We start from the raw sequence: 25,371 nt of genomic DNA, 5'->3' as shown, positions 1-25,371 counted from the left end.
TTATCCCTGCAATCTGAATAACGGGAGGTAGTGGCTATTGATGAGACATGAAGTGTGGCTAAGCATCTATCCTATCACTAGTACTAGAATAGTCACAAGATCTTGGTGTCCTCGTGGCTCTGGAGGGACATGAACGTTGTAGAGCATGATAATGATTTGAGTTTTATCACATGCTTCTCAAGTGGGAGGGCTGGGATCTCATCAAGGCTAGAGGCCTGATGCCCTAATATGTCAGTAGAAGATACTTCAGGTGTGATATTTGAGATTTTGGCAGGAAAGGGCTCTTGATTTTCAGTGTAAAATAGATTTCAAGGCTTAGCCTTGAGCTCTGGCTCTGTAAATTCTGTTTTGAGATACATTGGCTCTCATCCTAAGTATTTTGCACATACTTATAGAACAAATTATGCTTTTACCTATGCCCCTTTTCATTTCTCTATTTCCCTCCCCTTCTTACTCTGCTTGGGAGGAGTTGAAATCAACTTTATAGTAGTGCCCCACCTACTGCGGTTTGCTCATGACTCCATGGCACTGGAGAGAACCAAAGGACTTTTTGGGTGTTAGTGATACCTAGAAGTGAGCATATGGCATGTTTTAGAAACTTGGTTTTGGTTGTGTAGAAAGAAGAAATCTCTCAAAATCCAGAAGTAGGACAAAGTGCAAACTAAAGATAGGTAGGGAAGAAGATAACCTAATAATTAGCGGGTGCTGTCAGTGGAAGAAGTGTCTCTAGGTTCAAAGAGAATGAATTGTTATGGGCCCTGGCTGACTCTGGAGTAGCAGCTGCTAGCACTGTGCGGTCACCAAGCAGGGGAGGGGCTGTGGCTATGCTATAAATAGTTCTGGGAGCCAGAGTCGCCATGGAGACAAACCCGAATCCTATTACCTGCAGATCCTCTATTGGGAGCAACAGAAGGGAGGGAGCAGAATTTTGAGGATTTGAGAGGTATTGCAGAGCGGTCTATTTATTATTAAGTAGGGAAGAAAAAAGATAGAGCTTCTCATTATCTAAATCAAATAGAATCTTAAGCATACAGGGAGTGTGCATGTCTATGTATGGAAGTGCACACAGCAGCAGAGAAGAGAGTGGTGTGTGTGTAGTGTAATGGGAATGTCTGTGTGTACAGTAAAGAAGGTCCTAGTGTGGCCATGTGTGGAGCACAGAGGTACATTTCTGTATGCACCGAGGGTAGCTTGTAGTGGAGTGAACCATTTTATTTAGGGAAGTGTGTGGACACCCAACAGGATATAGATTATAATTAAGACCACGTAAGCTTTTCCTAACTTTTGCTCTGTGGTTTAGAAATTACTGAGCACCGGGGCGCCTGGGTGGCGCAGTCGGTTAAGCGTCCGACTTCAGCCAGGTCACGATCTCGCGGTCCGTGAGTTCGAGCCCCGCGTCAGGCTCTGGGCTGATGGCTCGGAGCCTGGAGCCTGTTTCTGATTCTGTGTCTTCCTCTCTCTCTGCCCCTCCCCCGTTCATGCTCTGTCTCTCTCTCTGTCCCAAAAATAAATAAAAAACGTTGAAAAAAAAATTAAAAAAAAAGAAATTACTGAGCACCTCTTCCTGTCCTTGCAGAAATCCTATTATTTCTGCATCTAATTCTTAATTTCTATTAGAGATAGAAGGACAAAGTCTCATCTGTGTGTGTTGTATCACTGATTCCAATCTTGGGACTAGAGTAGAGGAAAAAAAAAAAAAAAAAAAAAAAAAGACTATGATTCAGCACCAAGGGCAGAGCTAGTAGCGATAGCCAGTGAGCCCCTTTCTTGCTTGAAGAGGGAAGAAAAATGGTTTAGATGGAGCAGTTGGAGCATGGATATTCCTCATGTGAGATTGCACAGGGTACAGTAGCCCACTGTTGTTGTTGTCTCAGTGCATTAAGTGTACAATTTATATGGTAGTTTCCCATGAAGCTGAATGCAGCATGTTTGGTTCAGGAAATAATTAGGTTTTCATATAGAGCTAGGAGTATAGATTAGTACTGATTAGAGTCTGGTTTGATACTGATTCAGCCTGGAGCTGTCCTAGAAGTGACTTAGTTTTTATTAACATAATGACAGTCCTGTTTAGACTAACGGGCTCTATTTTTCAGAAACAGAGCACCAGGAGTGAGGCTGGAAATGGGCTGGTTTGTGGGGATGGGGAAGTGAGCCATTATTTATCCTACTTTTAAAAAATTTATTTAATTTGAAAGAGAGCGCACGTGCGTGTAAGCATGAGCAGGGGAGGGGCAGAGAGAGAGAGGGGGGGAGAGAGAGGGAGAGAGAGAGAGAGAGAGAGAGAGAGAGAGAGAGAGTGAGTTCCAAGCAGGCTCCACATGACCTAAGCAGAAATCCAGAGTTGGACGCTTAACTGACCGAGCCACCCAGGCATCCCTCTCCTACTTCTTGACATTTGGCCCTGTGAGTTCAAAAGCTTAGACCAAGCTCTAGGCTAGGAAAAGTGTCATGTTTCCCCATCTTTACTACTGAAATGGAAGGTCTTCTGACCTATGACCCTGGCTGGAATGAAGCTGAGAGAGATGAGTCCCTTATACCCAGCAGTGGATCTTATCAGTACTTTTTTTCCTATTGGACTTGAATTTTCAGATAATATCAGAAATCCTCCTGGGAACATTGACTCCTTGTGCGGTGCCTTGAAGTTTCTCTGAGATGAACTGATGAATTGGAATCATGGTGCAAAAGAAGAAGTTCTGTCCTCGGTTACTTGACTATCTAGTGATCGTAGGGGCCAGGTAACCAAGAAGAGACTGGTTTTTGTCTTGTCTTTTGGGATGACCACAACATCTGTAATTATTCCCTTTCCCCATGCCCACATTGTTTTGGATATGTCATTCTTTCTCTATTATGTTACCCTCATAGGAACATTGATGCCATTAGTGAAAATAGCAGTCAGGTGGATTGAGAGCATTGGCCCAAAGGAACAGAGACAGAACAGAATTGCTCTTATCTAGCATCTTTGTGTTCTTGGGCAAATATACCCTGTATACTTCAGTTTCCTTATTTTGTAAAAAAAAAAAAAAAAAAAAAAAAAGTACCCTGTGCTCTTTCTCAACCTACATATGCTCTTTTGGTAATTCATTAGCTAATACACCTTTTAAAAGTGCTAATCATCTTAATGTATTAGTGATAATTCTATTGCTGCGATTTTCCTTGCATTTCAGGATGGGTATCTTCATGACAGTGCAGACCTCATTTAGCCCCCCAGCTAAATGTGGCAAGCAGCACCCAAGTTTTCCAAGGTCGTGCAGTTAGGTTACTTTATCCAAAATAGCATTTTGAGCTTTATTTCTGGACTGTGGTTAAAATTTGAAACAACATCCTATCCCTCCAGGCTGCTGAATTTGTCTTTATATTCTTCAGGCACCCGAGCAGTGATAGTGTGGCCCAGACTCCCGAATTGCTACGGCGATACCCGCTGGAGGACCACGCTGAGTTTCCCCTGCCCCCAGACGTTGTGTTTTTCTGCCAACCAGAGGGCTGTCTGAGTGTGAGGCAGCGACGCATGAGCCTGCGGGATGACACTTCTTTCGTCTTCACCCTCACTGACAAGGACACTGGAGTCACGCGTTACGGCATCTGTGTTAACTTCTACCGCTCCTTCCAGAAGCGAATGCCTAAGGAGAAGGGGGAAGGTGGGGGAGGGTCCCGTGGGAAGGAAGGACCCCGTGCCACTTGTGCCTCAGAAGAAGTTGGTACTGAGAGCTCGGAGAGTGGCTTGTCCCTGCAGCCTCCCAATGCTGACTCTGCCCCTGAGGTGAATCAGTCTCCTCGGGGCAAACCCCGGGCCAAGGCAGGAAGCCGTTCCCGCAACAGTACTCTGACATCCTTGTGTGTGCTCAGCCACTACCCCTTCTTCTCCACCTTCCGAGAATGTCTGTACACCCTCAAACGTCTGGTGGACTGCTGCAGTGAGCGGCTGCTGGGCAAGAAACTAGGCATCCCTCGAGGCATACAAAGGTACACTTTGCCACTGATGGTCAGAAGAGAGGGAAGCAGTTAGAGATGAGGTATAATTGGTGTGTGAGGGGCAGGAAGTTGCCTCTAAAGCCTGAGGTCCTTCAGACAGCTAGAATGAAGCGTTGTCTTATATCCTGTTGTATATTTAAGAATAAACTTTTGTTTAAAAAAAAAAAAGCCTGAGGTCTTTCATACCTATTTAAGCATTTTTGTGTTAGTCCTTTCTAAGCGAAAGACAGCTGCAGAGTTAAACTTCCTGCCATAATAATGTTTGGAGTTCGACATTTCATGGCAGGCAGGACAGTAAGTCCTGCTGTGTATACATTTTTATACTTGTTTCACCCTTGTATATTCTCTCTGGTCCTAGCTGAGCCCAAAGGGTGGGCTTTTCCAGTTGTCAGCATTTTACTCTCTATGGTTGCATTGGGTCGCTTTGGGGTATCAGCTCCTGGTGCTTACGCATCTGTTTCCTGCTGTCTGTTCCTCAGGGACACTATGTGGCGCATCTTTACTGGATCATTGCTAGTGGAGGAGAAGTCAAGTGCCCTTCTGCATGACCTTCGAGAGATTGAGGCCTGGATCTATCGATTGCTGCGCTCCCCGGTGCCTGTTTCTGGGCAGAAGCGAGTAGACATTGAAGTCCTACCCCAGGAGCTCCAACAAGCTCTGACCTTTGCTCTTCCAGACCCTTCTCGATTCACCCTAGTGGATTTCCCACTGCACCTTCCCTTGGAACTTCTGGGTGTGGATGCCTGTCTTCAGGTGCTAACCTGCATCCTGTTAGAGCACAAGGTGAGAGAGCCAGCTTTTTAGATCTTTAAGGACAGGGACTACATCTTTTTCATCTTTTTGTCTCTAGGAGGTAACATGGTGCCAGGTATACGGCAGTACTCAGTAGATGTGGGTTGAATTAAGTGGGATGTGTTCAGAGGGTTTGCCACTCAGGTGAATTATCCTTAGCTAGACTGAACTAATTCTCTGGAAGTATCAGTAGTTCTAGTCTAATGAGTGGTCCTGGCACTGGGCGAACAAGAGCCAGAAAAGTAAGGCATGAGGCAGGGATAATTGTGGAAGCCATGCTCATGGAGCCCTACACATGGTGAAATGGAAATTAAATTGTAGCACTGGAAACTTTCCCCATAAACCTTATTTAGGCAGTTGAATGATCCTTATGGTATGGCTTGTGGCAGGTGGTGCTACAGTCCCGAGACTACAATGCCCTTTCCATGTCTGTGATGGCGTTTGTGGCGATGATCTACCCATTGGAGTATATGTTTCCTGTAATCCCACTGTTGCCCACCTGCATGGCATCGGCAGAACAGGTGAGTTTCAGGTGTTTTCTGGCTTTGTCACCTCTGTCTTCCAACTCTGGCCAGCTCTGAGGGAGAACGCCCGATGCCAAGAAGTTGTAAATCAGTACTGGTCTTCAATCCTTTACTCTAACTTCTTTGTCTGCAAAACATGACCTAACTTTGAACTGATTTGATGGCAAAACTTGTGTTATTTGTGGTTTTTATTTATCAAAGTAAATGTTAATCATTATAGGTTACTGGCCATGCTCCTGTAGGTGTTACATAATATACAGAATATACACTGTCGCCTTTCTAAAATCTGAAAAATTATGAATACTAAAACACACCTAGCCTCAAGAGTTTTGGAAAAGAGATTATGGACCTGCATTTCCTCATCAAGAAAAATCCTCATGTGATAAGTGATCGAAATATGTTTAGTTTTTGTTTCTTACCCTCTTATTTTTTTTCTACAGCTACTGTTGGCTCCAACTCCGTACATCATTGGGGTCCCTGCCAGCTTCTTCCTCTACAAACTGGACTTCAAAATGCCTGATGATGTATGGCTGGTGGATCTGGACAGCAACAGGGTGAGGTTCTTGGCTGAGATATTATAGAGTCCAGAATAGTATTGTGTTCTGTTTTTCTAGGTTATTCCCAAGAAGGTCCTCAGTTGGTGGGTGATTTTTCTTGTGTGACTCATTGATACCATTTTTTTTTAATGCTTAGCTTTTACTTTATTGGCTAATAGGCCCTTGGTTAAGACCCAGAGTACAAGATTTAGTTTTGCCAGAATGAAGTGCTCCCCTGCATCTAGAAGCAGTAGGCAGTTGTGGTTGTGGGACCACTGCCTATGGTGTAAGTCATCTCATGGTTTTCCTGGGTATGGTTTCTAGTAAGACAGTGCCTTTCAGGCTTAAAATGTACAGTAATATTCTGTGGTGTGAATATACTCAAATTTCAGCAGGAAGCCCTTATATCTGTTTATAGTAAAAGTTTAGAAAATACAAATAAGTGTAAAGAAATAAATAAAAACCAGGGGCATCTGAGTGGCTGTCGGGTAAGGGTCCAACTCTTGATTTTGGCTCAGGTGATGATCTCACGGTTCATGGGTTTGAGCCCTGCTTTGGGCTTCATGCTAACATTGTGGAGTCTGCTTGGAATATTCTCTCTCTCTCTCTCTCTCTCTCTCTCTCTCTCTCTCTCCCCCCTCCCCCTCCCCACTCTCTCTCTCTGACTCTTCCCCTCCCACACGTGCACACTCGCTCTCTCAAAATAAACTTTGAAAAAAAAAAAAAGAAAAACCATAGTCCTATTGTCTGGACGTAGTTTCCCGTAACATTGAGGTATATTTCTTTTCAGGTGTGTATATATATCACAGCCATGTATATGTGTGCCCCTAATACACGTGTATATGTAATATATTTGTATGTATAATATACATGTTCACATATATGTGAAAATACCGTGTATACAACTTCCACTTACCCTTACGTAAGAGTAACTCCTGAGCGATTAATTCTAAGGTCGTGCCTTTTGTCTTTTTTCTGGTGTAGGTGATTGCCCCCACCAATGCAGAAGTGCTACCAATCCTGCCAGAACCGGAATCACTGGAGCTGAAAAAGCATCTGAAGCAGGTGAGTGAAGAATGAAGAGGAGAAGGAGCGGTAGCTACTCCAGGGTGGCTGCAGAGGCTGTAGCTGTTGTGAGAGCCCGTTTCCCTTCGGACCTCAGGTGGAATAGGTTTTCTTAGCCTCGGGTGGGCTTAAGAAGAGGTGTATCACATTTCTGGGTGGCAGGATGACTCTCAAAAAGGCTATTAGATATCTTCTAATTCATTGTATGCCTCCCACCCTCTAATACTTAGAATACTATATATATATAAAAAAAAAACAACCTTCATTTTCTGTTTCTTGTCACGTGTACCATTCTTTGTGGCTTAGAGTGTTCTCTCAGTCCTGTAAGGAAAGAACTAGTTGTTTGGATAGTCTGGCTCCTTTTATATTTTCCTCCTGAATTGACCTCTAGGTCCCTGAAGAATGCTTTCTTCAAAAATTCCTCTCTTTGAATAATCTCCTAAATACATTTTTTCATTGCTTTTCTTCCTCTCCTGCATGCTGAACACAGTACCTGAAGGTAAAATATGACAAGGCCCCATCCCTTTGCCCTGTTGTATGTGTTATGTAGGACCACCAGTAGATAGCTCCGTATTTATTTTTAGGAATCCCTTTGCCCTGTTGTATGTGTTATGTAGAACCACCAGTAGATAGCTCCGTATTTATTTTTAGGAATCCTTGTTGTCATCTTCAGGGTCTTCGGGAATCTCTGTGTTGTCTTAGTTGCTAAGCAGTACCTCTGCTTGGTGTAAATAGGTCATTTTGTAGCATCCCTCTCATCATCCTTGCTGATGTAATATGGTGTCTTGTTACTGCAGAGTCTGTGAGGATTGCAAGTTGAGAAAGTTCTCTGTCTTCCTTTGCAGTGTTTTCATTCTTGATGGTTACTTTAGTATGACTAATGAGATGGAGAGGTTGATATATAGAATGGTACTTTAAATGTTGGTAGGAGTTAAGATCCTTGGGCTCCTTAATCCTGTGTCCTTCCCCCCTGCTACTTGAAGTGTGGTCCATGGACCAGCAGTGTTACTTTTGCCTGCGGTTGTTAAAAGTGCAGAATCACCCCAGATATATTGAACCAGAAAAATCTGCATTTTTAACAACATTCCCGATGACTCCAATATTTAAGGAAGCCCTGCTGGTCTAGACCAGTGGTTTTCAAACTGCCCCATGGAGCCTCATAGGGGCTGATTTAGGCTGGTAACACTGAGCACGTGAGGTTCTGGGTTCCTTATGTCCTTCAGAGAAGCTTTACTTTTATGTGTCTCAGTTGTTTATATTTCCATACAGATTTCAACATGTTGTTGAAAAAGAACATTTCATGGCTAAAATAAATTTGAAAATTATTGCCCTGGACTTCAGATTTGATCAGGTTGCCTTGAACCAACCTGGCTTAAACTGCAAGGCTACATAACTCAGATCATCTTCTAAAGGTTAAAGTACGGTATTTGGATTCTGATTTCAAAGATTAAGGCTCTTTCCTAGGAGATGAGATTGGCCAGCTGCCCAGGAATCTGCCTTCTATAGGGGATTTCTTGTTGTTCCACAGGCCCTTGCCAGCATGAGTCTCAACACCCAGCCCATCCTCAATCTGGAGAAATTCCATGAAGGCCAAGAGATCCCCCTTCTCTTGGGAAGGCCCTCTAACGACTTGCAGTCCACACCTTCCACTGAATTCAACCCACTCATTTATGGCAATGATGTAGATTCTGTGGATGTCGCAACCAGGTACGACCAAGTCGACTAGATCATCACAGGTGCTTAGATTGGGTTCTGCTCTCTCATTAGGTATATTTGTCACCTTAGTAAAAGCAAAGAAGAATTAATTCATCGTACTCTCAGGCGTTTTAGGCCTTGAGTGAAGAAAGAAATTGATGATTCTTTAAGATCCCTTCCCCTTTGATGTTGGAAGCCTGTGAAATGATGACTTGGGGAGGTGGTCTGACACCTTGGATCATAGGAATCCTTCTAGCGCAGGGTGTGGGACTTGAATTATCTCACCATCCCCTTCTTCCCCAGAGTGGCCATGGTCCGCTTCTTCAACTCCCCCAACGTGCTGCAGGGTTTTCAGATGCACACGCGTACCCTGCGCCTCTTCCCTCGGCCTGTGGTAGCTTTTCAAGCTGGCTCCTTTCTAGCCTCACGTCCCCGACAGACTCCTTTTGCTGAGAAGCTGGCCAGGACTCAGGCTGTGGAGTACTTTGGCGAATGGGTCCTTAACCCCACCAACTATGCCTTCCAGCGAATTCACAACAGTGAGTCCACCTGCCCCTGCCTCTTTGTCCTCCTGATGGCTCTTCCCTTTGCTTTTCCCTTTTCTCATCTTTGATCTGCCCCTTCCATTCCTATTTTGCTTTAGACATTTCCCTACCTTTCTTCTATGTTTTGCTTGTTTTTTTTCCTCCTTGTTGCTAACTCTATTCTTTTTTTCTCTGTGGGTAGATATGTTTGATCCAGCCCTGATTGGTGACAAGCCAAAGTGGTATGCTCATCAGCTGCAGCCTATCCATTATCGAGTCTATGATAGCAATTCCCAGCTGGCAGAGGCACTGAGTGTGCCACCAGAGCGTGACTCTGACTCGGACCCTACTGATGACAGGTGAGCAGCAGCAAAACCGCTTTTTAAGGCCGAGAGGCTCTCGCTAGTCCTTATTGAGCACTATGGCAGAACCTCATAGGACTTAAACATTAGTGTTTGAAGCCTTGATGATATTTTGGTTGATTGTTTTGTGTTAGCTTCTTTATTTTATCTTGTTCCCTGACCTTAAGAGTTTTCCTCTTTTTTTTTTTAAGTTTTTAATTTTAATTCCAATATAGTTAGCATACAGTGTTATGTTAGTTTCAGGTGTACAATACGGTGATCTAGCAATTCTTACATTAGCCAGTGCTCATCATGATAAGTGTAGTCTTTAATCCCATCACTTATTTCATTCGTCCCCCCATCCACCTCCCCTCCAGTAGCCAAATGTGCTCTATATTGTTAAGAGTCTCTTTCTTGGTTTGTCTCTCTCTTTTTTCTTTTGTTCGATTACTTTGTTTCTTAAATTCCACATATAAGTGAAATCATATGGTATTTGTCTTTCTCTGACTTTGCTTAGCAAAATACACTCTAGCTCCATCCATGTTGTTGCAAATGGCAAGATTTCATTCTTTTTTATGGCTGAATAACAGTCCAGTGTGTGTGTGTGTGTGTGTGTGTGTGTGTGTGTGTGTGTATGAGAATGCTCGCCTTTTTATTTTTCCTAATGCTGGTTGCTGGTACTTTTCCTGCCCCTTCATTCTGTTTTATTTTTATTTTTATTTTTGTGCTCTTCACTCTGCAGTGGCAGTGATAGCATGGATTATGATGACTCAAGCTCTTCTTACTCCTCCCTTGGTGACTTTGTCAGTGAAATGATGAAATGTGACATCAATGGTGATACCCCTAGTAAGTGTACTTGAGGAGATGGGCCAGCTCTGGGAGGGGTTGGAGGCTCTGGGATGGTGTGGTCTGTACCTGCCACCTTGGGTTTTGGCAGATGTGGATCCATTGACGCATGCAGCCCTGGGGGATGCCAGTGAGGTGGAGATTGCTGAGCTGCAGAACCAGAAGGAATCAGAGGAACCTGGCCCAGACAGCGAGAACCCTCAGGAAAACCCCCCGCTGCGCTCCAGCTCCAGCACCACCGCCAGCAGTAGCCCCAGCACCGTCGTCCATGGAGCTAATTCTGTACGTGAGGACTTGGAAGGGCGGATAAGTGAGAACTGTTACTTATGTGGGTCATACCTCCATTAGGAAGGCGAGGCTGAAGCTGTTAATTTGCCTCTTCATAGTCTTCCTGTCTTCCTCTCTATACATCCCATAGCTTAGAGCCTAAGAGACGTAGTTTTGACTCCAGAAGGAACTCGTCGGGCTTTGTTCAGGGCTTAGCTAAGGTCCCCTTTGCATGGTTTGTGGGGACAGAGAGCAGGAGTGTCATAGAGATCTTTTCTCACACATTCCCTTAGGATAGGAGATGGGAATCTAATAGACCTGGCTTGGCCTTGCCAAACTGAGGTAGGTAGGTATCACTGGGCACCAGGTGACCAGTTTTTATTTAATATGGCCTTTAGGAACCTGCTGACTCAACGGAGGTGGACGATAAGGCAGCAGTAGGCGTTTCCAAGCCCCTCCCTACCACGCCTCCCAGCATTGGCAAATTGACCGCGGACAGGCGTCAGACAGAAATTGGAGAGGGGTCAGTGCGCCGGCGAACCTATGACAATCCATACTTCGAGCCCCAATATGGCTTTCCCCCTGAGGAAGATGATGATGAGCAGGGGGAAAGTTACACTCCCCGATTCAGCCAACATGTCAATGGCAATCGGTGAGAGCCTGGGGATTCCTTCTAGGTGGGTGACTGAAAGACCTCACCACAGAGGACCCCGGGTGAGGGTTAATCAGAAAGAGAAGTCTGAATGCTCTTGTGACCCGCCATCCCATGGTGGTGCCTTGATCTAGGCATATAGAAATTGTGGGAAGGGAGCAGTGACTGCAGTGTAGCATAGGGCCCACACTTCCAAGAGTAGGTACCCCTGCCTGGGGCTCATAGGTGCCACTGTGCATTCAAGGGCTCAAAAGCTGCTGCGGCCCAACAGCTTGAAACTGGCAAGTGACTCAGACGCAGAATCAGACTCTCGAGCGAGCTCTCCCACCTCCACCGTCTCCAACAACAGCACCGAGGGCTTCGGGGGCATCATGTCTTTTGCCAGTAAGTGCCTTCTGCTCTCATGCCTCTGTCCCGTTTTCTATGCAGTGGGGCCTGACTATGGTGGATGCTGCTTAGAACTTCAGAGGTAGAACTGGCTTGGCATTGTCAAGCCCCAGTTCAGGTTGTTGCGGTGATAGTGAATAAGGTATTTCCAAGGGAAGTCAATAAAGGACAGAGACATAGAGTAGTCACTATCTTTATACCCAGAGATTTCAGTCTGTTTCGGGTAAGACAGCTGGTCAACTGAAAGATAATCATTATATTAAAAATCATACACTTGTACATATAGCTTGTGGAAATATTCTGGTCATATTTGATTTGGGTACATATCTAATACCTTTTTTGCCTGATGAAGGACTTTTTCATGAACATGCTTTGGAATCTATATGAGGTGACTTTTGTGCCTAGAGAATATTTCCAGAAATGAGGGGTGGTGTCAATTAAAGGTTGAGGACAGCCCAGGGGCCAGAGAAAGCCAACATTGGGTATAATTATGATTGTGAGTTTTTCTCAGAAGCCAGACAGGGACAGCACCAACTTTTGACCAAAAGTGCATTAACTGTCTGGCTTTCATGCTGAGTTAGCAGTTGATGGGACACTTGTCCGTCCCCATGGGAGGTAGTCAGAGAAAGTTCTTACTGGGTTTTGAGCTCTCCTGACAGTGGCCCCCATGTTTGCCCTGAATTAGACTTGGTCCTCTCTAAGGTAGATCAGAGGTACTGGGATTATGTTTGAAAAGGAGGAAGATGGAGATGATGATACACTTATGCTCCTAACTCCTCGCTCTCACACCCTCCCCTTGATAGGCAGCCTATATCGGAACCACAGTACAAGCTTCAGCCTTTCAAACCTCACGCTGCCCACCAAAGGTGCCCGAGAGAAGACCACACCCTTCCCCAGTCTGAAAGGTAACTACAGCCCTCCTTCTGCCATACCAGGATTCTCCAGAAGATATTTCAGGCCTATGGGTGCTTGTCAGGAGCCCTGCGTATGATGAATCATTTGATCTGGCTGTTGCCCCTCATACCGCTTCTCATGGCTTTCATTGCACATTATGGGCTCTACTCGTTTTCAGATGGAAAGTGTCTTTGTAGCTGAAGAGACGGCCCTGTCGTATCATTTAGGATAACAGCAACTGAGATCACCGCTGCTTCTTAGGGGGAGCTTTGTCAGGTGTACATAATTAACACAGGGATCGTCAGCTGCTGCCAGTGATCTGCCAGGTTCCTGCTGCATGAATGTAGGACAAGCTTCATCCCGATTAGCTGGCCCACTGAGGGATGCTCATAGAGAGCCTGGCAGTGTTACAGCGTCAGGAAGCCTCTTTGGCTTCCTGTCAACGTAGGGCCTGTGGGTGGGCCAGGTAGTATCGGTTGGCTTCTCCGGGCATTTAAGACCTTATTTGATTTTCATTTGTGATCGCTGAGAGTTTGAAGAGCTCTTCTGCATTTACTCTGACTTTTGTTTGTTTTCTCTAGATATTGTACTGAACTATTTAATTACACTAGAAAGCATAGTGAGAAGCAGCTCCATATATTTTTCACCTGACTTCTCTTCCCAGTGATTAAAAATCCCAGGAATCTAAGGAGTGTTCTTTGGTGGGACTGGGAACATAGGATAGATGGGCAGAGGGACAGAATAGCTAGTGGCGTAGGGGATTAACTAGCACTGTGGCGTCAATCTGCACCTGACTCTGTAGGTTAGGGGTAGAAAAGTGTTAGCGTCACCGGCTTTCATTTGATACAGTTGGGGAGGGGAGCAATTGAAGCGCTTTCATTGCATGCTGATGCTTCATTTGTGCACTTCCCACTCCCATCCACCTCCCATCCTCACACCCCAACCCCACGTCCCATGACAGCATCTGCAAGATGGGTCTCCTCTCTCTGCATACCAGCAAGCCCTGTGGACCCTGTGCTAGATGTTTCATGAAAACCAGCGGTCCTTCTTTCATGCATGTGCCTGTTTAGTACCCGAAGGTCCCTTGTGTCATGTACCCTGCCCCTGGCTCTGAGAGGCCATAGTCTTAAGAATGGTCTTTCCTAGAGCCTTGGTTGATTCCTGATCTCTTGGCTTCCAGCTCTGAGGTGCCTGAGAACTAAGGTTATGTGCACTAAGCTTTGGGAGAATTCTCAGACTATCTGACTTACAGCTCCATCGAGGGATATAGGGGTTGTGGTATCATGGTGCACCTACTAATTGTGTATTTTGTGTCCCAGTATTTGGGCTAAATACTCTAATGGAGATTGTTACTGAAGCCGGCCCCGGGAGTGGTGAAGGTGGGTCTTGCCCGTGAGCTGTGCATGATCTTTTTTTCCTAGCATCTTCTGTGCCTGCCTGAGGGCCATCCTCCTCATGGAGCAAGCGGTACCACATGGGTGACCTGCCTTGCCCTGTCCCCCGTGACGCCCGTGCTTGCCCGTGGGGCATGCTGCTGGTGCATGTGGAGTGGCCTGAGTCTCCATCCCCACTTCCTCCACATTGCCATGGCTGGTTTCTACCTATGTGTGATGCCCTGGGGTCACCCTCACCCGGCCCTTCTGGGGAACGGGTGTGGAACGTGGCTTCCCAGGGCTGTGCTGACAAGGCTGCTGGACTACAGTAGTGATGTCTCTCATTCCTACCTTCCTGGCTATAGGAAACAGGAGGGCCTTAGTGGACCAGAAGTCATCTGTTATTAAACACAGCCCAACAGTGAAAAGAGAGCCTCCATCACCTCAGGGTCGATCCAGCAATTCTAGGTAATCCATGGCTGAGCTATTACAAAAGATCTCTGATAGAGGTAGCGATTCCTGTACCACACTGTAGGGAGGCTCAGGAGTGGGAGAGAACCTGTCAGTTGGGTGGATGAAATCAATTCTCGGGAGCCCTGCGCATTCTGACTTCCCATGCAACAGTAGTAGCTCACCCTGGTGAGAAGAATGAAACAGCAGTGGTGGGTATGTGGGCACACCAGGCGATCCGGAGCGGTGGGGGGTGCAGGGGACTTGCACCCCTGGAGACTTGGCTTTGCGTTTTGCCCCTGGAGGCAAACATCTAGTCTGGTGAAAGAGGCGGGGTGCTCTGCAAAGAAGCCGATGACCACAGAAGCTGTGTGTGGACCCCGTAGTGAGAACCAGCAGTTCCTGAAGGAGGTGGTGCACAGTGTGCTGGACGGCCAGGGCGTTGGCTGGCTCAACATGAAAAAGGTGCGCCGGCTGCTGGAGAGTGAGCAGCTGCGCGTCTTTGTCCTGAGCAAGCTGAACCGCACAGTGCAGTCGGAGGACGACGCCCGGCAAGACGTCATCCCTGATGTGGTCAGTGTCTGGGGTGAGGAGCTGGAATCAACTGCCGGAGGGACCTGGACCCTGAAGGCAATTTTGCCCACTCCAGCCCCTGGGTTATTGTTGCAGGAGGTCAGTCGAAAGGTGTACAAGGGGATGCTAGACCTGCTCAAGTGCACGGTGCTCAGCCTGGAGCAGTCCTATGCCCACGCGGGCCTGGGAGGCATGGCCAGCACCTTTGGGCTTCTGGAGATTGCCCAGACCCACTACTACAGTAAAGGTAGGGATCGCACCAGCTGGGCGGGCGCTGTCCACAACTCTTCCACTCATCTCCAAAGAAGGCTTGTTCCTTCACAGGTTTCCCGGTGCCAGGCTGTTTCCCCTCAGGCTTCGGGGTTTCCTTTTTTAATGCATGTTTATACGTACCGGGTGTTTTTCTGTCATGAAAAATAAGATGTCTGTTTTTCTTTCCTTGCACTTTTTCCATTCTGCATCCTCCTTGCTTCTCCCACCTCGTTCCCGCAGCTTGATTCCCACTCATTGTCTCTCTTGACCTCTTCCTGTATTCCCTCTTTTCCTAGAACCAGACAAGCGGAAGAGAAGTCCAACAGAGAGCGTAAATACACCAGTTGGCAAGGATCCTGGCCTGGCTGGGCGGGGGGACCCAAAGGCTATGGCACAGCTGAGAGTTCCCCAGCTAGGACCTCGGGCACCAAGTGCTGCAGGAAAGGGTCCTAAAGAGCTAGACACCAGAAGTTTAAAGGAAGAGAATTTTGTAGCGTCTATTGGTATGTATCACCGTGTTTGGTGTGGTGGAGGGTTCGGGCTTCTAAAATACCTCTCCCTCCTTTCAATTCATTCAGAATCCTGCCTTTCTTTTCCCCATGCTTTGCTTTCTAGAGAGGGAGATAGATCTGCATCCATTTCTAATGGAATTTCTTTGTACTTCTTTATTGCTTATGCTTCCTTTACAGGCACCCCCACCTACATCTTAGAGGAAGAATGGAAGTTTTGCTTCGAGGGGCCAGTGAGGCTTAGTGCAGGGAGTCTGAGCTATATTCCTTGTCCCACTTTTTATTTACATCTGGATTTCTTCAGATGTGAGGTCCAGGAAGCTATAAGAAAGTTTATAGATGCGTCTTTGGCCTATAAAATTATAATTGTCTGGCCAGTTTTCTCCCATCCAACCATTACATTACCCTCAAATTTGCTTTCCTGGGGTGTGTCCAACAACCCCATTTCCCTGGGCGCTGGACCTCAAGGTATAGATTTCTGAATCGGCTTTTCTTCAAACCTTTTCTCACTGGACTCGACCAAGAGCTTGTTTACGTTTGGTGTCTCTCTGTTCCCACTGAGGCAATGCCTTAGTGAGCTCTCTGGGTGTCACCTCCATTTGACTCACTTGACCTAGAGCCATCTAGGCTGTGTCTTTCTTTTTCTGGTTCTGTCTCCCTGGGCAGTTTGCTTCTAGCTGATGCTTCTTTGCCACACCATTAGCAGTTGTCTTATGCTCCCAAAAGTGGGGAGGAGGAACCAGTTTCCTTTGTTGGGGAACTGCACTTCTCTAGCCAGCAGAATAGTGTCCTAGAGGCAGCCAACCCAGTCTTTCTCCCACATGATGCGATGCTCTAGGAAAAGCACCAGCCTGCAAGTCTGGAGGTCCGGAGTTTTAGTCCTGTATCTGCCCCCCAGCTAGGAATGAAACTTTGGGCAAAGCACTTCCTCTTTTCAGGGTCTCTGTCTCCTCATCTGGGAAATGAAGAGATTGGACTAAGTAGGCACTCAAGTTCTTCCAGGAAAAGAATGCTGTGATCAGTATTCTCTCTTCTTTACCCTAATGAAGATCCTATTCTTGACCATTTAGTGTTCTCTGTCACCTTTACTGAAAGCATTTTTCCAGATGACTAGCTGAGAACGGGTCACTTGGCAGGGCAGATGCTAATACTGAGGGTGAATTGGATTTTTTGGTAGCAACAAGGAAGGATGCTAACCACCCGCATGAGTGGCCTCTATCCAGTCGTGTGAATCAGCCAGGTTTGTGCTCACACTTCTGAACCCCTTTGGCTGCTTGCGGTGATCATCTGTCTAGAATCTTTAAAAATTGTTTCCCAGCTCATTTGGCAGAGAAAGCATGGTCCCAGGTGATCCTAAGTTACATGATCTGGAGCAAGTGCTCCGGCCTCATTAGGATCAGTTTTCTCAGGCCAAAAGGAAAGAGCTTGGTCCAAGGCAGTTCCATCTCTCACGTTCTGCAAGGTTTTTACTACCACGTTAAGGTTTGGGTTAGGAATTTAGAGTCTTTAGTTCATGAGTGGGGGAAAGGCATTAGATCTCTTGATTTTTTAACCTCCCAAAATGAAGATCTCTTTTTATCTCTTAATATGTAATCCTGTGCCTGAGACTGAATCAGCTTGGGTTGGGTGGGTTTCCATTCTGTCTGTCTGACCAGCCTCTGACTCTGTCTGTCTTTCTCTCCTGCTTACATTGCATCTGGGGTAGAATTGTGGAACAAGCACCAGGAAGTGAAAAAGCAAAAAGCTTTGGAAAAACAGAGTAAGGAACAAATGCCCCTTCCTGTTCCCAAATCTCCCATACCTGCCAACTCCCCAGGCCCAGTTGGGGCAGGCTCTCTTTGTCAGCCCCACCCCAAATTTGCTCTTGGGGGGTATTTGGAATGAAAGCAGGTAGGTGGTATGTGATTCACAGGTACGTGACTTGTAGGCTGCTTCTTTCCCCGCTCCTCCTAGCAATCAGGCTGTAATCAGGGCGTCTATCGAGTAAAGTCCCTTAGACCTTGGTTCTCTATTGCTTCAGAGTTGGTGGGGAGAATGGTCGCCTATTTCAGTGCCCCTCATTGGCTGAGATCTCCCTCACCCATTAGAAGGCCTGTGGGCACAGTTGGCAGAGATGGTTGCTGTCCCTCCGTGTTGAGTCTGTAGCTTCCCAGCTCTCTCTGGTGGCTTGCCTAGGCACGCTTTCTTGCTTTCTGTCATTCTGTCCTTCTGCCATACTACTGTGGGTGGGTGGGGAAAAATGACAGTGTGTTTGTTTTTTTTATCTCAAATGTAGAAGTAGGGTTGGGGTAGGCTGTGTCCACAGAAACAGCTGGTGTTTCTGTATCGCATTGGGCCTATCCTTTTCTAGCCCCTTTTAGATACATTTGCTGGGGAAGCACCGAGTGACCTGGGGACCCATAACCGGTTGTACACACCAGTGAAGCTCTGACTCTGAGTGTAGTGGAATGTGGTTTAGACATTTGTTTGTGGAGCTTTCTGTTTTAGAATGATTTGCTCAGAATTTTCTCAGGTTGTGAAGATGGCTGCAGAACCCCTTGAGACCAGGTTTAATTTGTCCTACTTGGTTCTTAAGGCATCTGGGGACTTCTTCCAATGGGGCCCGAGGTGGGGGCAGTTCCTGGAAAGGTGACTGGGACACAGCTGTGCTGCTGTCCCTTTCCCTTCACCAGCCTGCCCCTTGTGTGTGTGCACTGGGTGACAGAGGTCTTCCCCTACCCAGGGCCTGAAGTAATCAAACCCGTCTTTGACCTTGGTGAGACAGAAGAGAAAAAGTCCCAGATCAGCGCGGACAGTGGCGTGAGCCTGACATCTGGTTCCCAGGTTTGTGACAACCTTGTTAAGAATTGCGAGAATTAAATTTGCTCTCTCAGAATACTTCTTTAAGTTAAAAAAAAAAAAAAAAGACAACCTCAAAGCAACATGCTTGCCCAGTGATAGTGGACTGATGAAATAAGTATAATACATCATGTACTATGATATTAACATCATTGAAGACTGTTTTTAAAAATGTAGTGACATGGGAAAATGCTTTACACAGCTACATGTAGTATGATTCCCATTTTATTTTTAAAATGTATGTAGAAAAGACTAAAAGGAAATGTACTGAAACCTTAACAGTGATTAATATCAGTGGTAGGTTTATGGCTTTTGTTTACCTATTCTTTCTTGTATTTTCTATAGTGAGTATGTATTTCTTTAGTGTTTACTATTTTTTATTACATAGTTTTTATTATTTTCTATTATGTATATTTTATATTCAGGAAAAAAATAAATTTCTCATGACCTGTTTAGGGATGGTAATAGTAGGCTGGGGATGGGGAGAAGGAAGAAGATACAGTATTTCTTAGAGAAACCAGGAGTATATGGGACACCCCTTCTAATGTGTCTGAGTCCCCGTGTCGTTTCAGAGGACTGATCCAGACTCTGTCATTGGTGTGAGTCCAGCTGTTATGATCCGAAGCTCAAGTCAGGACTCTGAAGTTAGCACCGTGGTAGGGGAACACCACATTGGCATCTTGGTGGGTGGGGTGTGAGCTTCCCTCTGGAAAAGGGGGCTGCTTTCTCCCATGGAGGCTCTTAGTCTCAGGTCAGCTTGGTTCTCATGGTGGAGATGTTCACCTGTCCTAGGTTTGTATGCATGGGATCAGACCCTGAGATTGCACCCAGGGCACCTCATCCTGTAAAGAAGGTACTTCCAGAGGCTATCTGACCCACCTTTGAAGTTCAGTGCTTTCTCTATGGCAGTGGAGAGCTCTAACAGCTGGGCATTTCTGGGAACCTTTCCCTGGGGAATATCCCTTACTACCCCTTTTTCCTTTCCAGGTGAGTAATAGTTCTGGAGAGACCCTTGGAGCAGACAGTGACCTGAGCAGCAACGCAGGTGATGGAGCAGGTGGTGAGGGCAGCGCGCACTTGGCCAGCTCTCGGGGCACTTTGTCTGATAGTGAAATTGAGACCAACTCCGCTACCAGCACCATCTTTGTGAGTTTTGTTTACTAACAAAAGGAGATCAGCTCTTTCACGGGAGGGCAGTGGATTAGAAAAGAATGAAAAGTTAGGGGGCAGTTAGAAGGAAAGGAGAATATCAGGAATCAGTCAGGAATGAATAATCCTGATATATCTGGCTTCAAAGAAAATGTTTCTCAAATCTTTTTTCAGAATTATTTGACTCCATGATCTGGGGCTTTTAGGATCCTCTCAAGAATCACTGAGGAGTTGGGCTCCCCTCCCACTCAGATAAGGGCCTCAAATCCTAAGTAGCAGTAATCCCCACATTTACAATAGACAAGGTGATGGGTACTTTGTGGCAATGTCAGGGCAGTTATAGTGTGTACCAGTCAGCCTGTTGCTATGGAATAGTTTGGTTTTATGCTGGTCACTGCTCTATTTATACAGCGCTTTAAAATAGCATTTTATTTCATTTTTATTTTATTTTAGTATGTTTTTTTTTTTTTAATGTTTATTTATTTTTGAGAGAGAGAAAGAGAATGTGCACACGAGCAGGGGAGGGGCAGAGAGGGAGACAGAATCCCAAGCAGGCTCTTCACTGTCAACACAGAGCCCAGTGCGGGGCTTGAACTCACGAACCGTGAAATCACGACCTGTGCCGAAACCAAGAATCCGACACTAACCAACTGAGCCACCCTGTCGCCTCTATTTTAGTATATTTTTAACAGTTATTTGATGTTTTCATTCATTAATAAGTATCTATTAAGTGATCTACTAAGTGCTATATTCTGTACTAAAGAAAGAGAGATAAGGCACGATTCTCACTCTCAAACAAGTTTGCAATTCACTGTTTCTGTGACTAATCTCTTCTGATGGGAACAAAGCCTTAGGGAAAAAGAACTTGCCCTACATCATATAAAAAGCCAGCAATCAGTTGGAATTAAATTAATTCTGTTTAGTTCTTGCCTTTAGACACCCTACTTTTTGGTGTATACGTGCCTCTTTAAACAGCACTAAGCACTCTGATACGCTTGTCACTTTATTAGAGTCGAGAATGGATAGTCTCTACAGGAGCTTATAGGTCCTTATCTTTGTGGGGAGCATGGAAGATGGAATTTAAATGCAATCAAATATTTAACACTGGTGATCATTCCCACCCTCAGGGCTTTCTGTTGTGTGTGTTTCTGATAGAGCAGGTGACATCCCTGAGTGAAGGTGGCAAATGGGATGGAAAGTCAGCAGAGCCATTCAAGTTAATGGACCTTAACTTTCCTTGAGTCTAAATAGACCATTTTAATGAGAGTATTTTAAATCCTTCCCGTGTGTCTCCATTCTGGAAGTTAAGATAGATAATATGGGATAGGAGTCTTGCAAAAAGCCTTTCAGCTGTGTGCTGCCTTTCCTGGCACCTTCCTGGGACAAATTCTTACTTGTTCTGTGCTGGTGGGCAAGGGCTGTTTTTGTACAGCTGAGTTGCTGAGAGCAATTAAATTTCTTGGCTCAAAAAAAGGCTAAACAGTAAGAAATAAATTGGATTAAGTCAGTATGGTCCATTGAACAAAGAATTGGGCTATGAATCTGGAGACTGGCATTTAGACACACTAATTAGGTATTGCCTAATAACCTTTGATTGGTTGCTTCTCTGCTTATGCTGTTGCAGTAGTTGTGAAATGGGCATGAAACCTGCCTCTGACCCAGTTAAAAATCTTTTTTGAATGATTAGAAAGCCGACTATTGTGGAAGTGGCACATAAAGTTAGTGATATTTCTAAGGGGCAGATATTTCTAAGAGACAGTAGGAAAGAGAAAATTAACATTTATCAACACCATGTGCCAGGCCTGATTAAGTGCTTCATATATTTTTTCTAATTTAATTCCTGTAATAGTCCTGTGAGGTAGATGATACATACCTTCCTTTTATAGGTGAGGAAAATGAGACTCAGAGAAGCTAAGTTTTATGCTTAAGGTCACACAGCTAGTGAGAGACAGGGATCTGAACCTTGGTCAGTCCGACTTCAAAACCAGTGTTCTTTCTACTGCATCATGCTGCTACAGAGAATTTGCTTTTTTTTTTTTTTTTTTTTTTTTTAAAGAGTAAATGGTCTTTTATAGAGACTAAAGGGTAAAGATAAGCAAAATGAAAATGTGATTGCATGTTTTAAGAGGCAGTAACAGCAGCATTATCAGACTGACTTCTGGTCAAATCCTTGGGGCAAGCAGAGTAGCAAAAGCAGGACTCCTAGAGTATATGTTGCTAATGGAAGATAACAGGTGTGTGAGCCTCTTAGTGAGCTGGTGGCAAACCCTATCCATCGGTACCTCAGGCAGCTGACTGGTACCTCTTCTTTGTAGGGGAAAGCCCACAGCTTGAAGCCAAGTGTAAAGGAGAAGCTGGTGGGCAGCCCAGTTCGCTCTTCTGAAGATGTAAGCCAGCGAGTCTATCTCTACGAGGGACTCTTAGGTGAGAAACAGACTGGGGAGGCCTCTTGCCCTGGAAGAAAGCTGGACTCAGCTGGGGAAGAGGGTAGCACCAAAGAACTAGCTGCTTAGCTTTAAGCCGATCTCAGTGCTGATGTTAGAGGGCGTTTTTATATCTGAAGCAGGTGACTTACCAGGTCTGCAAATAGCAGTAGGTGAGCACTATAAGAGACTGGATTTTGGTATTAATCAACAGCCTCTGTCTTTCTGTCTGTCTGTCTTTCCTTTCTTGCTACCATGGTCCTTCCCGCTCACAAATTGGCAGGAAGGGACAAAGGATCGATGTGGGACCAGTTAGAGGATGCGGCTATGGAGACCTTTTCTATAAGTAACCACCTTTCTTTGTGTGCTGTGTGCATCCTTCCTCTTCGGGAGGGGCTGGGCCTCACTTGGAGGAGCTGGGGCTGGTGGCAGGATGTTAGTTCTGGGGTGGAGAGGCTCATGTTTCCTTTGTCCTAGAACTTGTCCCTTCTATCTGGAGTTTACTCTTCATTTTGGTTTGGCAGCTATATTCTTTATATGTTAAATAAGCCTCTAGAAAAATTCTATTCTACACAGGCAAAGAGCGTTCTACTTTGTGGGACCAAATGCAGTTCTGGGAAGATGCATTCTTAGATGCTGTGATGTTGGAGAGAGAAGGAATGGGTATGGATCAGGGTCCCCAGGAAATGATCGACAGGTATGAGACTTAGCAAATGCTTGGGAAATGCAAATTCAGCCTTTTCCGAGTTCTGTGGTCTCCCATCTGAGGGCTGACTTGTCCCTGTCTCCTGCTTAGGTACCTGTCCCTGGGAGAACATGACCGGAAGCGTCTGGAGGATGATGAAGATCGTTTGCTGGCCACACTTTTGCACAACCTCATCTCCTACATGCTGCTGATGAAGGTAATGTCGATTTTGCTTGTGTCCAGCTACTGCTGATGTTAGAAGGGGAAGGCTTTTTCCTATGACCTAAGTTCTGGGACATTTGGGAAGTTCTCTGAGCATCTTACTAGAGCTCTTCCTGATTGACTGTTTGAGATCTAGCTCACACATGATCCATTTGTCTGAAGCTGCCAGGCTATTGTGCTAAGGAATGTGGTAAAGATGATTGGTGATTCTATACCATTTATTTATTTAGAAATTTAAATGGGCTTCCTTTGCTAGTAGTTCTAGGATCCCAGTAGAGTGCCCCACAGAATACAATGAATTAAAAAAAAATTTTAAGTATTAGTTTCTAAAACCTTAGAAAGGATAGTCAGAATTCATTTTTTAGCACTAGCCCTTTATCATATAGAATTTTCCATAGATGTAAAAAGAGCTACTCATTAAAAAATTAATGGTATGTTCTAGTTTGACTTGGTTGTACTTAGTTGTTATACCTGTGGAAGAAGAATGTTACCAAATAGAGGGGTCTTGTTTTGAAAGGGAAACATGAGTTTGGGGTTGGTGGGTAGAAGAGAGTTGTTTTGAGAGTGAGCCCCTGGGTTTCTCTTCCTCCTGTTCTCCCCTCCTGAAGATGAAGGGATGGGTTGATCAGATGCAGAGAACGAGAACACCCTATAGACTGACTTAGTTTGTTTCATTTTCTGCTGTAAGTTCACTCCATTCTATTGAACTCCAGGGGTACCAGTTAACTCTGCTTGAGAAAGAGTGATGATCCCGAACCCTGGGAAGGTGTCTCTGCTACAACCAAGCCAGAATGTCACTACTCTAAGGCATCATTTCTGAACTATACTCTGAGGAGCCCCAGGGGGTTTTAGGGCCCCTTTAGGGGTGAACATTATGTATTGGTTGGGGATAGGGAGGAGGTGTCTTCTTGAACGCCTGTCCACTTGAACCAGACCTGCTCTAAAAGCTACTTTTCTGCAGAAGTCATCTAGACACAGAACCAAGGTTTTCCTTCCCAGCCTGTTGGCAGAATAGACAGTTGAATATTTTCTCTCCTGTTCAGTGATGTGGACTCTGAATTGTCTCAAATGGTCGGAAACTTTTTTGTATGTTCCCTCTACCTCATTTGCAAGAGCAGATCCCTCGTTAAGATCCTGTTTTGACTTTCTAGGTAAATAAGAATGACATCCGGAAGAAGGTGAGGCGCCTGATGGGAAAGTCGCATATTGGGCTTGTGTACAGCCAGCAAATCAATGAAGTGCTTGATCAGCTGGCTAACCTGGTAAGCATAGCCAGGCTGTTCCCTAGGCTCCCTTCCCACTGCACTTGTCGCCTCCCAGGCTTGGGCCTTGTCGCCGAGTGCACAGGCTTCCCTATAGGTCATTTCTTGGCTTGTATATTTTCAGAAAACAGAGTTTTGGAAATAGGGTTTTGAGTCTAGATGAGGCTTTAGTCTTTCTGTTCATCTGTGATAGGATTCTCTGTCCTAAAACCATCCTAGTGCAGCCATTTCAACATGTGGTCTGTGGAGTCCTGAGGATCCACAAGCTGAAAAACTACTTTCATAATAATACTAAAATGTTCTTTGCCTTTTTTACCAGGTTGACATTTGTACTGATGGTACAAAAGCAGTGATAGTTACAACTCCTGGATACCTTCACACCGTGAGGCAGTGTGATGGTAGCCACGGAGGGCCCTCTCAGTTTAAAAAAAGAAAGAAAAATGAATAATAGTTTCACTTAAGAGTGTTCTTGATGAAAGAGTTAAAATTCATTAATTTTATTAAATCTGATCATTGATTATACACCTTTTGAATATTTTATGTGACAAAATGAGAAATATAGAGAAAGTGTTTGTGTTGCAAACCAAAACGATGATTGTTTCAAGGAAAAGCAATTTGTGACAGTTTGAGTTGCAAGGTGAACTGTCAACTTTGGTCATGGGACATCATTTTTACTTGAAAGAATGACTAACTGGTTATTCAGAGTTGGGTATTTATTTGGCAGGCTTTTAGGCTTGAGTTTTCCTGATATTTAAAGACTTTTCTAATGAGATTGACATTTTTTTAAATAAAATTTTTTTAAACACTCTTTTTTTTTTAATATGTATTTATTTTTGAGAGAGAGAGAAAGAGAGAGCACATGAGCAGGGGAGGGGCAGAGAAAGAGGGAGACACAGAATCTGAAGCAGGCTCCAAGCTCTGAGCTGTCAGCACAGAGCCTGATGTGGGGCTTAAACCCTTGAACCACGAGATCATGACCTGAGCCAAAGTCGGAAACTTAACCAACTGAGCTACCCAGATGCCCCCAATTTTTTTTTTTTTTTAGAGAGAGATTGCAAGAGGGGGAGAGGGGCAGAAGGGAGAGAGAATCTTAAGCCAAGATCAAGGGTTGGACGCTCAAACAACTGAGCCATCCAGATGCCG

General features: G+C 45.2%; 1 protein-coding gene across 23 annotated transcripts in view; it reads left to right on the top strand.

Annotated features, from left to right (window-relative positions):
• The window catches only part of MADD (MAP kinase activating death domain), a 40,893-nt gene that overhangs the window by 1,996 nt on the left and 13,526 nt on the right, over positions 1–25,371 (top strand). For 9 of the 23 annotated variants that reach the window (XM_049647127.1, XM_049647208.1, XM_049647142.1 and 6 more), the window contains 25 exons: positions 2,590–2,735; positions 3,364–3,960; positions 4,449–4,752; positions 5,151–5,282; positions 5,726–5,839; positions 6,806–6,886; positions 8,415–8,593; positions 8,885–9,120; positions 9,308–9,464; positions 10,189–10,292; positions 10,384–10,574; positions 10,958–11,211; positions 11,456–11,595; positions 12,402–12,503; positions 14,231–14,333; positions 14,702–14,888; positions 14,985–15,135; positions 15,437–15,643; positions 18,372–18,472; positions 19,060–19,143; positions 19,475–19,633; positions 21,952–22,060; positions 22,636–22,756; positions 22,856–22,961; positions 24,118–24,228. In XM_049647127.1, coding sequence (XP_049503084.1) covers positions 2,674–2,735; positions 3,364–3,960; positions 4,449–4,752; positions 5,151–5,282; positions 5,726–5,839; positions 6,806–6,886; positions 8,415–8,593; positions 8,885–9,120; positions 9,308–9,464; positions 10,189–10,292; positions 10,384–10,574; positions 10,958–11,211; positions 11,456–11,595; positions 12,402–12,503; positions 14,231–14,333; positions 14,702–14,888; positions 14,985–15,135; positions 15,437–15,643; positions 18,372–18,472; positions 19,060–19,143; positions 19,475–19,633; positions 21,952–22,060; positions 22,636–22,756; positions 22,856–22,961; positions 24,118–24,228 — 4,092 coding nt within the window. In that variant the 5' untranslated portion in view covers positions 2,590–2,673. Of the gene's footprint in view, positions 1–2,589; positions 2,736–3,363; positions 3,961–4,448; positions 4,753–5,150; positions 5,283–5,725; positions 5,840–6,805; positions 6,887–8,414; positions 8,594–8,884; positions 9,121–9,307; positions 9,465–10,188; positions 10,293–10,383; positions 10,575–10,957; positions 11,212–11,455; positions 11,596–12,401; positions 12,504–14,230; positions 14,334–14,701; positions 14,889–14,984; positions 15,136–15,436; positions 15,644–18,371; positions 18,473–19,059; positions 19,144–19,474; positions 19,634–21,951; positions 22,061–22,342; positions 22,406–22,635; positions 22,757–22,855; positions 22,962–24,117; positions 24,229–25,371 lie in introns of all 23 variants that reach the window. The other 14 variants (XM_049647171.1, XM_049647214.1, XM_049647149.1 and 11 more) reach the window with 8 other exon arrangements.

Source organism: Panthera uncia, chromosome D1 (genome assembly GCF_023721935.1).
Source record: "Panthera uncia isolate 11264 chromosome D1, Puncia_PCG_1.0, whole genome shotgun sequence".
In the NCBI taxonomy this organism is placed as follows: domain Eukaryota; kingdom Metazoa; phylum Chordata; class Mammalia; order Carnivora; family Felidae; genus Panthera; species Panthera uncia.
Note: the sequence above shows the minus strand (reverse complement) of the source record. Positions and strands in the feature narration are given on the sequence as shown.